The 17,879-nt window shown below is 30.2% G+C and overlaps 1 protein-coding gene across 1 annotated transcript; it reads left to right on the forward strand.

The window, feature by feature from the left end:
• The first annotated feature begins 1,237 nt into the window (after positions 1-1,237).
• LOC113557689 lies at positions 1,238-17,817 on the forward strand. Its single transcript, XM_026963251.1, has 8 exons — positions 1,238-1,407; positions 8,011-8,112; positions 8,376-8,657; positions 8,730-8,837; positions 15,276-15,366; positions 16,479-16,652; positions 16,719-16,910; positions 17,518-17,817. Exons 1-8 carry the CDS (start codon positions 1,238-1,240, stop codon positions 17,815-17,817), a joined length of 1,419 nt encoding a protein of 472 aa, XP_026819052.1.
• Positions 17,818-17,879: the final 62 nt, after the last annotated feature.

Below are 17,879 nucleotides of genomic sequence, written 5' to 3' on the forward strand. Positions count from 1 at the left end.
TTCGTAAACCTACACTTTTTCAGTTAGATAAGAGAGTATTGATTTTGTGACTCTAATATAAAATTAGTTCTTACATATGCATAAAAAAAGTTACATTTTTTAATTTTTTGATATATGAAATGAACTTTGTGCTTGGAAAGAAATATTTTCGAACATTCAGAAAAAATGCAATTTGCATATGAAATATATATTCTAAACCCATAGGTTTATTATTCATTAACCTAATGGTTTATTTTAACCATGAGATGGCAAGAACAGCGCTTAATGACTATTAGTACCTAAATAAAATCATAATTTATACTTATATATTTTATACTTTGTACACAGCATAAAGTGTATTTATTACGTATATTTGATGTTATTTAGCTGCCATTGATTTTATTTTTATTTTTATAATAGATTAATAAGTGTTAATGAATTGTAATAACAGTATATAAATATTAATATTATTAAAAAATATAAAGTAAAATTTAATTTAAATTAAAAATTTTATAATTTTATAGATAGGTTGGGAGAATGAGAATCTATAATAATCTTTATGATGCCTCAATAAAATTATTCTTATACATATAATAGACCTATGTACGTAAGTAGGATCCGTTTTTATGTAACATTATCATACTGTAGTATGTAATCAATTTAAATCATATATTTAATTTTAGCTGTTGTTTATTTAAAACTGTGACATTTTGCTTGTATGTATGAATAATACGAATAATGTTATATATTCATTCCAGTAACAAATTATTATGTAATTTAAAAACTTGATAACGAAAAAATATATTTATTTTTGTAGACCCATTGGAACATGAAACTTTTAAGAATATCGTCATATTGATCGATATCGTCGCTTTAAGCTTTGACGTGAATGGTTGCCATCACTTTCCACCCCACAGTAAAAGTTTAGTTTTATGATGCTGTCAATTTGGCAACTCGACCACCGACCCAGTATTCGGCCGTATTGATCGTAAGTTTCCATGGATACGCCATACGCCCCGATTTACCCCTCGACATATTCCATTTCCTCGCCGTCATCGTAGTTCACCGGGTTATGGATTCAGTGCACCGCTAGCTACTCACCCGACCCACTACTGCCTGGTGCCGTTTTCCCGACTGCGCTGGCGCGAGATTTCTGCAGATTTCCCCGGCCAAAGCTGGTGCCCGTTATCGAGTTATTCTCAAGAACGCTCCCAGACAGCTCAGACGTCGCAGTTCGTTTTCAAACCTTCAGTCCAAGATGTCTAACACTAAAGACCCGTGCCTAGAAGGGGAAACTATCGAAGATACACAACGTCCCGCTGACGACATCGATTGGTCGCAATTTCACGACATGTTTCTAAACATCGAGCAGCGTTTGCCGAATTTCGATCATATGTTAATGGCCATGAATAATTACGCATACCAGAGGTGAGTTTATCATCACGATTATTATACGATAACTAGTCTTATTATAACTGAATACTGATATGATTTATGAATATGATTTATTATTATAATATGATCCGGTATTATTTACGATCGTCTTACGTTTTACAATTTCAATAATGTGCGCTACAATAAAATACATCATACCCCCCCAACCCTCCGTCACTCGCTCTGTGCGTTTCACGACTGCTCAACCCTCCCTCTCCCCTTCACCATCAGCACCCCTCACGAACACTCACACACACACACACACACACACACACACACACACACACACACACACACACACACACACACACACACACACACACACACACACACCCACACACAGACATCCTGACCCACCAACCGCACGATAATGTATTATATTATATTCTTGTTGTATACCGGTTTCTGGCCGTAGTCATTATTTGAATAACGTGTTCGATTTATTTTCACGTCTTGTACTAACATTGTCGTTTTTCGAAAGCGGCGCCAATCGAGTATATTGTCCGTATGAACCGTACACAATATTTAATATATTTTTCATCGTATTTGTCCTCTACCCATGTACTCGTGTTTTGTTGTATAATGCTCTTTCATATACATTTTATACATTATTATACACCATATGTTACACATACGCAGGCGTGGACTGGCTGGAGTGTAGGGGTGTTATAGCATCCCATGCCCTTCTAATGCTTTGGCCTTTTATCTAAATAGTTGACCTATAAATTGTAACAACTATCATATTTTTACGGTCTTGGGATTAAACCAAAAATTAAATGTTCTATTACATTTCCCATAAAATCATAAATTGATGCCTTTAATAAATATTACATCCCTTACTTTTATATCACAATTCACTCCTGCATATACGTATTATACACAAGGAAATAAATACGATAATTTAATCTAAATTAGTTTTATTGGATATATTATATTGCTATTTTTTCAGTGGTGTAGTGACATTTTTAATGAGCGTAAATTAAGTTAAGATTTAAATTTTCTGACATCATTGTCTATTAATAAATTATTTCAGGCAATATCAGATGAAATGAATGATGACTTATTGTCATGTAACCTCATTTGTTCATAATGTCGGGTTTACCACCACCCCTACCACATCCATCCTACACTACTCGATCGACCACGGCCACACGGCCCTTTATTTTTTCTCCCCCTTCACCCCTTCAGAACTACCTCACCATAACTCAGTTATTTATTGATCCACCGCCCTGAGCATTTACAACTAATATTACTTGTGTACAAATTTATATGTTTCTTTAATATTGTACATCAATTAAAATAATAGAAATCGTAAATAAAATCATTTATTTTTTCATACCTAGTTGGATTTTTGTATTTAATTAAGTTTTAAGATGATTTAGTTATCATAATTTTTTATTACTTTTATCGATTGATTTTATTCCCGGCGTTGTCACATCATGTAAGTCGTTATTGGTGATGAGCCTTATTAGTTTTTCGATATTTACTATAAAATCTATTTTTATGATTGTTTTTACAAATGTTTCAAATGAGTTGTAATACTATTATTGAGTTATTATGAATTTGTAATTTTCTTTAGACCTAAGCACAATTTTTTTTTCAAATTTGTTAAAATGGTTGAAATAAATGATAATTATTATTATAATAAATACCTACATTGAAAATTGATTAGCGTATATGTTTTATCCGTGCTGTTGTGATTTATTTTGTATAGATTGTTAGTAAACTTATGTAACTATGTGTATTATACAGCAACTAGTTATTCAATTAACAATTGATAGCATTTTTTATACAGTTTATAAGCACGGCATATGAAATACTTGTACTTATAAGTACATATATACTAAACTAATACATTTATATTTCTGGCGATTTTTGCGAATTTTTATAATCCTATAGTTTGCCAATACAATAATATCAGCCCTGCTATATACATGAGAGAAAACATACATATACGTATATATATTAAATATTATGATACACGAGTATATCGTATAATTATAAGAGTGTTTGGCTTGATACATGTACATACATTATTTATATAAATATAGGTTTAAAAGGAGACAACAAATTTGTATTGACTACATAGTACTATTGATTATAAATAATAATAATAATAATAATAATATATAATCAATGATAGAACATACTACCTGTTTCCCTCTGTATAGACGGGTTACGGGCATGTCCATTACCGAACTACCTGCCACTTTGTCTATCGCTAGCTTGTTTATTACGACCCTTATCCCGTTTTCACAACACCGTTTATTGATTCCACCCACTACCATCACGCAAAAGGTCATTCAAAATTAATTGTATATTAATTGTATTTTAATTTAGCATAGAGTATAGACGATTGACTTTGAAATTGTATGATGTAATTTGAAAATGTAGCGCGGGCCAAATAAAAAAGGTTTGCGGGCTGAATGCGTCCCGCGGACCGCCAGTTGCCCACTCCTGGAGTACACCAAGTTTAATACTTAAATTCTTCATTATTATCCTCGAGAAAAATATGTCTTTTTAAAGATTAGCTCGTAAAATATTTTTTCCCATAAAGCAGACCGGATTTTCAGTGTCAGAGAAGTACCAATACTGTTCTGATATTGGAATACATACACATGTGTTTTAAAAAAAATCATGCAACAAGTACGCGCGCGGATGAAGTGAAACTTCTTTCAGTCAGGCAACTGATACTAGGTGTGTATTAATTGTAATAAAATAAAAATAACACACTTTACAATTTTATTTTCAATAGAACTGTATTTTTTTAAATTTTATTTACTATATGTATAAGTGCGGTTCATGACGGCGGTCCGTGACGGTCCGACCATAATGTCGACCGAGCACGACCATCGTCTTTTTTTTGTACCCTCTGTAAAGAAGTTTCACTTCAAAAACTTATTTGAATTAAATTAGAATTTAAATTGTATGATCGTAGGTACGCCTATTATAAATGCGTTTTAAATTGTTATCAATTTTAAATTTTCATATTAAGTCGATTCAATTATTAATAATACATTGTATACAATATATTTATTATTTAAAGAATCTCGATATTTACTTATATAGTTTGAAAATAAAAAAAACGTCGCTTTTTGAAAAAAATTTTATTTAATAAAATAGAAACACTGTTTTAAAAAAATACCTAATGGCTAATGATATATAAATATATTTTAAACTCATTATGAAACCTTTAGGAATCAACTACATTATTATGCTTAATTAAGTGGGATGATTTATCAATAAAGTAATGTATGGTATTATAATGACAATATGTGCGTGCGTGCGTGTGTGACAAAATGAAGAACAATCGCGTTGAACATTATGTATGTATTTTAACGTTTGCGATATTGCATAATTTCAAGTTCGCGAACAGTCAACGCTATCTTTGGAAAAAAAATAACCCAAAATCCAATATTAAATAGCTAACCAACCATCGTTAGGTTTATAAATTTAACTTTTACGGCGTCTACCGTCTTGACCGGACCTTTCACAAAGGGAGGAGAGTATGCGTGCAAGCCACACAGGCAGTCGTTATCGTCAATCGGCGTGTGACCCGTGTGACAAAAAATAATATTCGAACGTCCATCACCAAATTAAAAAATGATTTTATATAATATTTATTCCTTTAATATGTTTCACTCATTCTCTTCGTCAGATATTGTTGAACTAGGTGTATTTATTGAAACTATTTTATATACTTCAACACAAAAATATGCTCTAACGGCACCTGTAAATAAATCACAAAATTTGCTAAGAAGCCCTGCAAATCGATTTGTATAATTTTAAACTATAATTTGTATTTAAGTTCAAATCCGACGAAATAACATATTTTAAGTATAAATAACGATATTCATTATTATGTTAGTAGTATGAAATAGCCGGTTCAAACTCCCCCACCTCGCTTCACCACCCGCCAACCATAGACGCGCCACCGCACCACCACCTCTACCCACCTACAGACGTATATCGGTCCACCGTGTCGCCACGTCCAGCCTACCCGCGGCACCTATTAGTCTTATCAGCTATGCCACCGCCGCCGATGGGCGCTATCAGCTACGTCACGCCTCGTCCCATGGCGTGCAAGCCTACGTCATCACACCTATATACTTATATATATATATGTTACGGTAAATGATGTAAACGAGGTAAAAGACGTCATTCCCCGGTAAATGACATCATTTACCTAAAAATTGGTAAACGTTGTAAATGCAGACATTCTCCGGTTATTGTCGTCAATCACCAGTTTAATTGGAGAATGATGTTCAATATTTTTATGTCGATGTGAACGATCAGCGATAAGCGTGTAGGTGCTGAATAAGCTTCGTTAGTTGAAAATATACACGAGCACAAATTTCTCCGTGTAAAGAAAAATTTCTAGAGCTAGATGAAGCCATGAAAAAAATTAAAGACAGGGAAATAACATTAAGAGAAGCCGCAGGACACGGAATAGCTGGTCATCAAGGATTTAATCGATGCAACTGCAAAACTGGTTGTGGTACTAAAAAATGTGCTTGCAATGCAGCGAAAATGTTGTGCAGTTCAAAATGTCATGGAAACCAAAATTGTCACAATAAATCATTATTATAAATAGTACCTATAGTAAAACAATCAGTGTATTATTTGAGATTTATCATCATTTACCACTAGTTTTGGTAAATGACATCAATGACCGGTGAAAGATGTACATTTGAATTTAAAATCTGGTTTTTTACATCATTTACCTATATAATCGAATCATTTTGGTAAAAGACGTCATCCACCGGAGAATGACGACATTCACCAATATTCATCTTTCACCGTAACATATATATATATATATTATTTTAATTAGTATTAATAATAATAATATTAATATTTCTTTGCAATGTCTTCGCAATGCCTTCGAACTGTATGTGCATCCAGCGCAGTTTTTGTCAGACATTATACGAGTTAGGAGTATCTACATACATGTTAACCTCCGTACTACAGCGTATTATTTACGTTTTAAATACAATTACTTTGAACGCTCTATTACAAACACGAATTTATTAAAACGTAACGTCGATTGTCGGACACTAGTGCGGTCGGTACAAGGAGAACTCGGTTCCAGAATATCCCGAGTATTCAACCTTTCTTCTATCGAGGCTCGAGACGTTTGATTCGCACCCGCCTCGATCATATCAAGATAAATATTTGCTAGTCGAATGCTGTTTCACTTATACCGGGACGGGTGACTTGGTTAAATGTTTCTACTGCGGGTTACTGTTGACGAAATGGCGGGAAAATGACGAAATATGGAAACAACACGCCATGCACAATCCCGATTGCGTTTATGTAATATTAATTATTATATAAGGGCGTACAATTTATTGAAAATGTTAAAAATGAAGTCAATATTAATAGTGCAATTCATAAAAGTGAATGTAAAACATGTTTGTCGGGTAACATATATTATATACCAAGTGCTCATTATAGTGTATGATTCTAACTATAATATAATATGTATATTTTTTGAATAAATAACAATTTTATAAATAATTAAACGCATTATAGTATCTGACCCGGGATCCTGGTAATTGTCAGAGATATGAATGTATTTATGTATGTATGTATGTGTGTAAGTAGGTATGTATGTATATAGGTATATACATAAATAGATATATGACACAGGGTGGCGCGAGCGAGCTAGGGTCATGCGTCATAAGCGGAGCGGGGGAGACTATGTGTGTATGTATGTATGTATGTATATATGTATGTGTGTATGTATGTATATACGTATGTATGTATATAGGTATGTGTATATGTATGTATGTATGTATGTATGTATGTATGTATAAATGTATATAGGTGTGATGACGTAGACTTGCATGCCCTGGGAATCGGCGGCGGTGGCGTATCTGATAAGACTACATGAGGTGCCGCGGGTTGGCTGTTGGTGGGTACAGGTGGTGGTGCGGTGGCGCAGTATATGGCTGTGGGGGGCGTAGAGGTGGTGACGCGGTGGCGCGTTTATGTTGAGCGGGTGGTGAAGCGGGGGGACTCTGAACCGGCTATTTCATACTACTTATGTTATAATTCAATTTTAATTAGATACATATGAGACTTTTACGTGTATAATAATTTTTTTTACGCTAAATTAAAATTTAAATACTATTTTTTCGGTAAAAATTTATTGAATTTACTGTATTGCGAATAATAAAATAAATAAGTATAATAACCATATCAAAAAATATGACATAAAATATACATATTAAAATGATTACCTATATGTTATTATGTTATAGCAGTGTTTATCAACCTTTTTATGCTCACGACACATTTCTTATAACCATACATTTTAGATGGAACACTACAGTAATGAAGTACAGTAGAATCTCGGTAATTCGGCCGTTCGATAATCCGATACGTCCAGTAATCCGACTATATTAACCTACACGTACCAATATGTATTTGTATATAAATTTACTATCGTAAACGATAAAACGTTAGATAATATTTTGTCAATAATTAATAAATAATTTTTAATTTTTTAATAAGTAAAAATGCGTTTTTATGTGGACCCTCAATATTCTGTTTAATCTAATAATATAGTATAACTACGTTTATTTTTTTTAGATTTTCAAGTCTAAGACAATCAAATGATTTGACTGAATTTTGTGGGGTGATTAAAAAAGGTGTTTTTGATTGGTATGCAAGTAATATCAATAATGAAATTAGGTAAGTTTAAACTTGCATTTACTACTTTACAAGAATTTATATTTTACTACTCTGTGTTTTTTATTTCAAAAAATAAATATCATAATCAATTAAACAATATTAATATCATAGATACTAAAAAATACAATAAATACTTAATTAAATAATTATTGATTATATGAATTATTTTATGCTAGTATAAGAATATAAACTCAGTACGCAGTTGTTTTTTATAATAATAGTTATGTAAAATTAGTAATAGATGTACATTTTTTTTAAAGTAGAGTACCGGATTTTGTGGATTTGACAAATCAAGTTTTTGATAATGACATATTAATGAGAGTTGACAAGAAACTAGTTACTAATACAATTAGTAAAGGTACTAACACGGATATTAATAAAGACATTAGTAACATTACAAACTCAAGTGCTAATACAGATACTTGTAATAGTACAAACACAAGTACTAATATATGTTCTCATGCAAGTGCTAGTACGTGTTCTTATAAAAGAGCTAGAACAAGTCTAAATACTTATTCAGTGATGACGCCAAATAACAAACATTCGTAAGGAATGATTTACTTAATTAATTTTTATCTTATACTTTTTAATAAATTTTTAAATTTTTTTAATTATAGTAAAAGTGAATTAGAAGCTTTACCACAGTTAACTAAGACAAATGGTGATACTGATCAACATTTTAAAATAATAATGCCGAATATAACTGTTGATAATATTTTTACAAGGTAAGTTCTAATATTTCTAATTTAAATCTATAAACGGTGGTAATTATAATAAACTATTGTAATAACGTATATAAAAAAAAAAAAGAAATATAAAAGTGTAAGTGTAATAAGTACGTGCGGATGAAGTGAAACTTCCTTCAGTCATGCAACTGATATTAGGTGTGCATTGTAATAAAATAAAAATAACACACTTTACAATTTTATTTTCAATAGAATTGTTTTTTTTTTTAATTTTATAATTTATTATAATATGTAATTTTTTATTATTTATTTGTAACTAATAAAATAATAATAATAATAATTAATTAAACCTAACCGTGATGGCCCGACCATGATGCCGACCGTGCCCGACTGTCGTTTTTTTTTTATATACCCTCTATAAAGAAGTTTCACTTCAATAATTAAAATTACTACACTTAAAAGCGCTGAAGAATAAAATCATCTACCAGATATTAATATTAAATTTACGCAACTACCTTACTCCTGATTTCGAAGTCGTGTATTCGAAAATATGATCAAGTACATCATATATAGCAGTGGTCGGCAACCTTTTTGGACTCTCGAGCCACATTCACGAATTAAAAAAATGTCACGGGCCGGACAAAAATAAAAATTGTATGTTCTTAAATTAGTTATTATGAAAGTAATAATACTGTCCAAAACTTAAAAATAATGAAATGTATAAAAAAAAATTCGTCGTTCTAAAATTTAAAGCGGATTGTATACAATAGTCGTGGCGCAGGCCGCCAGTTGCCGAACACTGGTGTGTATATGTAGAATAGATATATAAATTATAATAAAACTATAAAAATATATTATAATCATGGACCTTACCTAACTCGTAGCTGAAAAAAATAATTCTCTGAACACGTGAATCCAAATAAATACAACACTTGTTGAATAAAGTGGTCCAGTAGTCGCTCGTAAGAACCGACGCGGTGTTGAGAGTTGTTGCTAATGTGACTGGTGCGCATAAACTAACGACAATACGATACGGTCATGCCGGCCAGGGTGGCTGACGGCTTCATAAAAGGACTCTGTGTTTCCAAGAAACTACCTACTTTATCCTTGGTGGCGGCAGAGACCTTTATTCGGCTATATCTTGTCTCTGGCGACAGAGTCTTGCGCTTCATTGTCACAAATTCGTTCGAGTTTCTTATACGTGACCTTACAATGTAAACCGTCCCTTTCATAGCGGACAAAAGATTTATGTTGATATTAACTGCAGTATCTGTGTGCGACAACTCGATAGTTATTTATTTATTTTATTTAAACTGCTATACAGTGAACTATAGCAATAAGGTTATATGGTGGGCAATTGAATATGGTACTTTATTTATATATATATATATAATATTAACGGTATTCTTTGTACAGTTTAATGTATTTGCGTTGTTAATTTTCAGTTGAATATCTATATTATTAGGTATTTAAAATAATGTTATAGTTTTTGATCAAAAAATAATTTCCAAGTATAATTATTACACTAGATACATTTTTTCTACGTTTATTGTTTGCGCCGCCGCCGATAGTACCGTTATATCAGACTCATTGAAAGGTAGGCTGAATTCACGAGTGTTTGTCAATTGCGCCGATTTTTCTAGACTAGGTACCTGAAATTCTTTTGCGCTGGTGGATTTATCCCAAATTAAAAAGGTATACATCTTTTGCGCCAGTAAATTTATCACAATTTAATTTGGTGTATATCGATTGCGCCAGGAAAATATAATATAATATATAGTTAATGAGTTATACGTATTTAAAGTTTAGTAGCGGAGTAGCAGACAAACAATTTGATACTGTGTAAAAAAATGTTTTCAAAAACATGAATACTTTTTGAAATAATGAGTGTTTTATGATAAAAGAATCGGCCTGTATAATATTACTATACTACTATATTAGATATTTTATTTTAATTAAAAAGTACACAATAAATTAAATTAAATTATTAAGTCTTAAATACAATCAAACATATAAAACAGAGTGTGATTTCAAAAATATAAAAAATTAAAATATTAAAATACATATTCTAAAATAAATTGTCAAAAAAGAAATTTAATTTCTTGTAGTAGTGACTTGTATGTAGATAGATATTTTACACAGTATCACCGGCGCAATTAATGGATAATCTTTTTTCGACCTCAATATCGGCCAGCGCAGTTGATGTATAACCTTTTTGAATCCCATCATTTTTTTTCCTTACCTGTGATTTCTGATACAAGTGACATATGTCCGAATTCACGGACTTCGCCGGCCGACCACACACACACATTAATTGACAATTGTTATTTTTATTTGTATAATATTTATTGTGAATTATTTTATTATAAAATATGTAGGTTACGGCGATGCGCCATCGGCCGCCGCCAACTCGCGGGTGCGCGGATAATTAACACGGCCGCCGTAATTCGTCAGTCGTTTTTTCGTATCGTACGCTGTCGCATCACATTTCGAAATTATTAACTGAATCAAGCGAAGTCGTTAATCGCCAAGCACGAATCGCCAGTGTTTTTTGATTATATATAGCAAGGCGCGAATCACCTAACCCTTATTATATTATATAACCTACATTGAATGAGCGCGAATCGCCACTCTCTATCTTACAAATTATATTGGCGCTAATCGCCGGCAGTTGTATTATATTTTATAGGCGCGAATCGCCGTTAACTATATTATATCTCATATAGGCGCAAATCGCTGTATTTCATTATTACATTTTTTTTTTTTTGCCGCTAATCGCCGCATTATATTATTTAGAGCACAGACAATTTGTGAATTTTTCCTAAATTATTATTTTATTTATATTTTTTAAGATTGCGTCAATTTGCAATTTTATTATACATTATTATTAATACTTAGCTGTTTAATATTATTATTTATTATTGGTTGTACCGAACCGGCAACTATTATATTATTATTTTACCTGTTGGACCCAAAGGGGTTGTAGTTACCTTTATTATTACTATACCACATATATTTTTATTAACTGCATTTGAGTTACCATCAATTTAATTAGAGTTACCTATTGTCCTTAGTTTTTAAGATTACACACTCAGTGGCGGTTTATCCTAAAAATGGGCTTGTGTGCAGAATTAAAAAGGTTCCCTCTTACATCTTTTTATTCTAAATAATATAGATATACATAAATTTATATTTTATAACAATGATAAACTAACATCAAATTGAGAAAATTAGAACCATTTGAAATTGAAAACAATTTTTACTTTTCATACATAACTGTATTTATTTAATTTTTTTTTTGTTTTGTTTTGTTTTGTGGAACGTTGAGCAATAATGGTCCCCCCAAGCCGAGGGCCCGTGACATTTGCACACATCGCACACATGTATGACACGCCACTGTTACATACTCACACACAAATATACACACATACACAGTATATACCACCCACACACTAGCACTCGCAGGTTTTGCTCGGCGACCCTGTTCATCTCCTGCTGAGTACTATACACACATATACGTATTTACACAGGCGGTGGGTGTGTAAGTGCAGCGCACGAAGTAGCTAGGTGCGTAACCGGACGCGCGTATTAATACCTCACGATCCCGGCCCGTACATTTATATCTAAATTGAAGTTATTATAGTTAATCTTAATTTTAATTATAGTTATTCCTGATATACAACCTTAGATCGCATATTCGTATACTATGGATAGAGCCACAGCGTGTTATTTTGCTGCCGATATTAGCGACGCGCCTCCGAATGAGGTGATCGATGTGCGTATGCGTGATGCAACTCATCGCATAACTATCCACCGATACAATGGACAATTTAATTTTTTTGTGGATAAATATGCGAGAAGTTGCGTTCCGTTTGCATACCTATCGTGAGTATTGGTTTATTATCCGGTCCTAATAGTTGTATAGTTGTATTATGCTCTGCGTAATTGTATATTCGTTGGGAAGTAAACAGTAACTCTTTCTAATACAACATATTATGTTTGCACGCGTGTCAATAGTTAGTGGTGTTGTTTTATTATTAAACATGGAATTTATATCATGTATAATGCATTTGATGTATTATGTGTTTAATTTATTTTTCGAATTGTGTCTGCTTTCTTAAAGGTTAGATTATTTACAACTGCATTTTACCTAAATCTTACATTTGTTTCATTTACTTATAAATTATAATTATTAGCTGAATGCCAAGTATGGCAGTGGCGTAGCTAGGATTTTTTTCGGGGGGGGGGACTGATCAATTTTTTCAAATACAAGATTTTCGTAACGATTTTTATAGATCATTCAAAATTAAAATAATTTTTAAATTTTCTTAATATTTCGTGGGGAGGGGGGGGGGTTGCAGCCCCCTCAACCTCCCGGCTACCACAGTTTATCTTTGAAAAACATTTATTTTCGGAATGATTATGGATCTTTGGCATTTTGAACATTGAGATATTTATTTTAATATATTGAAATCTATTTTGTTTGTTAATTATTCTTATAATATATATTATAAACATTCTCTTAAGAGGACGTCGCACCCACATGTGTCGTCTCTGTCTTACACACATACGACATAGGTAAAATTCGTTTACGTAGTCTAAGTATAACTCGTTTAATTTTGGTTCTAGAGTAAATACACCTATTATAAAATTAAAAGATGACAATATTTTAGAGGGCAAGACGTTGAGTTTTTTCAGAAAATTAAAATTTTGAAAATTTAAAGATAATTTAAATATTTTAAAATTTTTACTAATTCTAAACGGTTATAATTAACGTTATATTGAAAATAATGGAAAAAACTTATCGTTTTGCCCTCTAAAATATTGTCATATTTTAATTTTATAATAGGTATATTTACTCTAGAATCAAATTTGAGCGGGTTAAACTTAGACTGCGTAAATGCATTTTACGTATGTCGTACGTGTGTAAGACGGAGACAACTCATGCGGCGGATGCGACGTCCTCTTAACGTACCAAAAATTGCTTTTTGTAATTTTTGCCGTTTTTATACTGAAACCCAAGTAAACAATTTTGTTCTAAGCAACCCTATATATCGAATATTAAACTTTTGTAATAAGTTAAATTTTAAAGGACATATTTTTTGCAGATGATAAAGCGAAATTAAAATATATTATAACTTTAATTATAACATAATGTCATAATAGTACCTATCATTATATTTTAAAATGTTGCCCTTTGCGGGCGTAAATTATTTTAACATATAATAAATAATAATATATAATTATAATATTTTTATGAATCATTTAAGATTTCATTAATGTTTTTTTCTTATAAATAACATATCATAATATAATAATATTAAATAAGTTAATTATAACTATAGTAACATTTGTAAAATGTACTAGATCATATAATAGAATACGTGACCTCTTCGAAGATCAGTAGGAAGGTAATTGCGTAAATTTAGTATTCATATCTGGTAGATGGTTTTATTCTTCAGTGCTTTTAATTTTAGGGAAGAATCCCCCAGATCTGGACATTTTATTAATGCTGAAAATAACCTTTAGCTCATATTGATTTTATATTGATTTTATATCCATTTTTAAGTTATTACAAAGTGGCGCCTAACGTAGGGTTCGAGATCAGCGACGCTCAAAATGCGATCAATTTTCATCTGTCGATCGAATCAGCGTGAAACTCCTCGTATTTTTAATTTAAAAAAATTCAATAAAAATAGCAATACATAATGAGTAATCAAAGGCAAACCAATATTTAAACAATAAAATATTCGATTTTTATTGGCCAAAACGAATTCATAGCTATAGAGCAGCGGTCCTCATTAGGATTTTAGAAAGGGTCAAATGTAATTTTTGAAAATTACTCACGAGTCACATACATTTTTAATGATAATAATTAAAAATATAAAAATAATAAGATAAGATAAAAAGCGACGTTTATCTTATTTATTGTTTATTGAATTTTGGATTTTAGAATGTACAATTTAATTTTACTGCGGGCCGCTTTAAATTTGTTAAAGAGCCGCGTAGTGAAGACCACTGCCATAGAGTATAGATGTTTAAAAACGAAGCTATAAACATTTCCTGAGTCTTGAGGAATATAAAAATTTGATGGAAATTGGTTTAGTAGTTTCCAAGTATATTCAAACGTACATTAATTTTTCTATAATAATAGATATATACATTGATGTACCGATCCATTAGAGTTGTGACTTGCGAGGATTAAACTATATTTTTTTATACAAGTTTAGGGTTTATTTTTAGTTTGAATTTATTTCGATAAGAGGACTTTACAGTTTACATTAATGTTTTAAATTTTTATATTATTTTATTTTTCAAGTTACCAATGTTCAATAATAACATTATACTTAATAATAGAAAAATTTTTAATGTGATTATTATTCTGCTTTTCATAAAAATTTATATAAAAACATTAAAACTGTATAGTACGTAACCGTTTCCAAAAATTATACATTAATATTTATTTTAATGTTTCAGAAAAAGACTTACTATCAATCATGATTTGTATCTTGGAAATGATTATGAACGACATTGGTGGAAACAAACAAATAATAAAATTATTTTAAATGTAAAAATATATTTTGTTTTAAATTTAACTCTATACTACTATTATTAAAAATCAACTTAAAATGTAATTAAAACATATGGAAGGGTCTTAGATAAAATTTAATAAATCGTCAAATTGACAATTAATTATGAATATTATCTAATGCTTTTAGCTTGAAAAATGAAAGGTTTGAGAAGAAAAAATATTAAAATAGTAGAACCTCAAGAGCTTAATTCTTAGATATTTTTAATAAATTCTTAAATATATTGGTGATAACTGATACTAGTGATACTATATTGCTATTTAAAAATTACAAATAATATATATATATATATATATATACATTATGCATAGTTTGTTTAGAATTTCTAGAACCGTTTCCAAACATACGATATGATCGTGTTTACATGTTTTTTTACTCTCTATGATTTCAGTAAGTATACTACAGGTGAGGAGAATTTTTCAGATCTTTCAAATGATCTTACATACATTTTTAATCAGTTCTCTAATCCTAATAACTAGGTTATGTAGAAAAAAATGTTTATGCTTTACAAATACAAATATTTATAATTAAACAAAATATTATTTTGATCATCCATTAATTTACATACTCAAAATTTAAATGACAAATCGAATATAGTCTGAATAAATAGGATTTTATGATTCTGAGACACCTTAGCTTTAAATACTAGGTCCGCTGATTATTTTCGTTATTGTGTATAAATTAGAAAATTAATATAGAATTATATTATACAATTATTACATTACATATTTATGCCTTTCATTAAGCCTTTAATAATATCATACTTAAACTCAACTCAATAAATATTATACTACTATAGTCTATATTATACTCTCTAATCTATACTAATACAAATGCTCATTAATATATAGACACTTAATACTTATAAGTTATAACCAATATAGGAAATATGAAATATAATATATTTTTTATTATTATTATTTTGTATTTTTATTTATTTGTAAATAAATTTCTCTTTATACGTAGGGTGTAACATATATTATAGACTATAATAGATTACAGTTAATAAAAAATATAAAAGATAAATATTTGTAAATAGTTATAGATAGTAAATACATAGCTACAGCAGTTTTTTTTGTGTTATTGTTAGGTGGATATATCTGACTTAGTTGACTGTATTCCAAATATCAAAGTTGTGGTAACCATAACTGGTTTTAAGATTAAAATAAAACGTTCCGATAAGTGGACTGTTCTTGTATCAAATAAGTTTGTGAAAGCTATCAACAAATGCAAATGGGTAATCAATAAACTCATGCATGTCAAAGTAAGCTATTTTAAACAACTAATAATTTCAACATATAACTATAAATGATTATTTTATCCTTATTAGTTAACTATTAATAAAAGGGAAAATGAATACTGGAGTAATTGCCTTGTTACTGAAACAAAAGAACTAGATACATTAAATTTTAAAAATCAATCTTCTAATGTGTGCAATTCATCTAAAATTGAGTCACAGAAATTAAAAATGAGTTCAACGAAAAAAGAATGTCTGGCATCTTTAACAAAATTTCTCCGAAACGTGAGTATAATTAAAATTAATTTTATCTATATTAATCTGTCATTTGTAGTATATTGTATGTTGAAACTACCGTAGAAATTTAATATTAGGTAAAGGAATAAGGTTTAATATTAGTAGATTAAGTTACTAGAAACAATATAAAATCCGCAATAATTATGAAGTCATAGTCGTATAATTCGATGACCTATATTGAATGTTCAACAGAATGTTATTTTAAAGAAAATTTTTATTTCATAGTACTTTGACATTTTTTAGTCTATAGCCAAAAATTAATCAGCCTTATAACATATATTTTATATTTTAAATTCCTGGGGAAGTATGGTTATTTTACTTACACGTACATGCAACGACGTTTTTTCGATATTATTGTAATAATTTCAAATGCTTTAAAAGTTTCTGATTTAATTAAAAAAATATATTTTTATATTAAACAACGTGTCTACAAAAAATTACAATTTATATAATTTATGTTACAATTCTTATATTTGAAACTTTAAACATTAGTTCAACTTGTTTTAAAATATGAAATAACATATTTACTTTAATGGGAACCCATTAAATTATCACTCAAATATTTGTTACATAATGAATAATCTTTTTTTAATAGGAATATGGCATGGATAATTTCGATACATTTATAAAAGGAATAGTTCAACCTACAGTAACCAATCCTGCTCAGACTGTAGATAAATTGCAAGATCCTACTATAACTTTGAAGTTGTCTGTTAATCCAAATACAGATAAGTCCCTGAACTCTGATTCTGAAGGTCCACCGAATACAGAATTATCTTCTATGGACACTGAAGTTCCACTAACATTAGCAGAGTCATCTAACTCTGAAGTCACTCAAATTCAGTCAGAACCTTCAATAGATTTAGAATCTGTTAAATCCTTTTCACATCATTAATAATAATAACAATATTTATAAGAAGCATTACCTCAAGCTTAGTGACAAAATTATAAAGTATA

Source organism: Rhopalosiphum maidis, chromosome 3 (genome assembly GCF_003676215.2).
Source record: "Rhopalosiphum maidis isolate BTI-1 chromosome 3, ASM367621v3, whole genome shotgun sequence".
In the NCBI taxonomy this organism is placed as follows: Eukaryota; Metazoa; Arthropoda; class Insecta; order Hemiptera; family Aphididae; genus Rhopalosiphum; species Rhopalosiphum maidis.

Excerpts from the sequence above, each read along its gene's own strand:
- LOC113557689 (XM_026963251.1), top strand. The coding sequence starts at position 1,238 with ATGTCTAACACTAAAGACCCGTGCCTAGAAGGGGAAACTATCGAAGAT. Across the intron at positions 1,408-8,010 it reads AATAATTACGCATACCAGAG|ATTTTCAAGTCTAAGACAAT; the intron begins GTGAGTTTATCA and ends TATTTTTTTTAG. Across the intron at positions 16,911-17,517 it reads TAACAAAATTTCTCCGAAAC|GAATATGGCATGGATAATTT; the intron begins GTGAGTATAATT and ends TTTTTTTAATAG.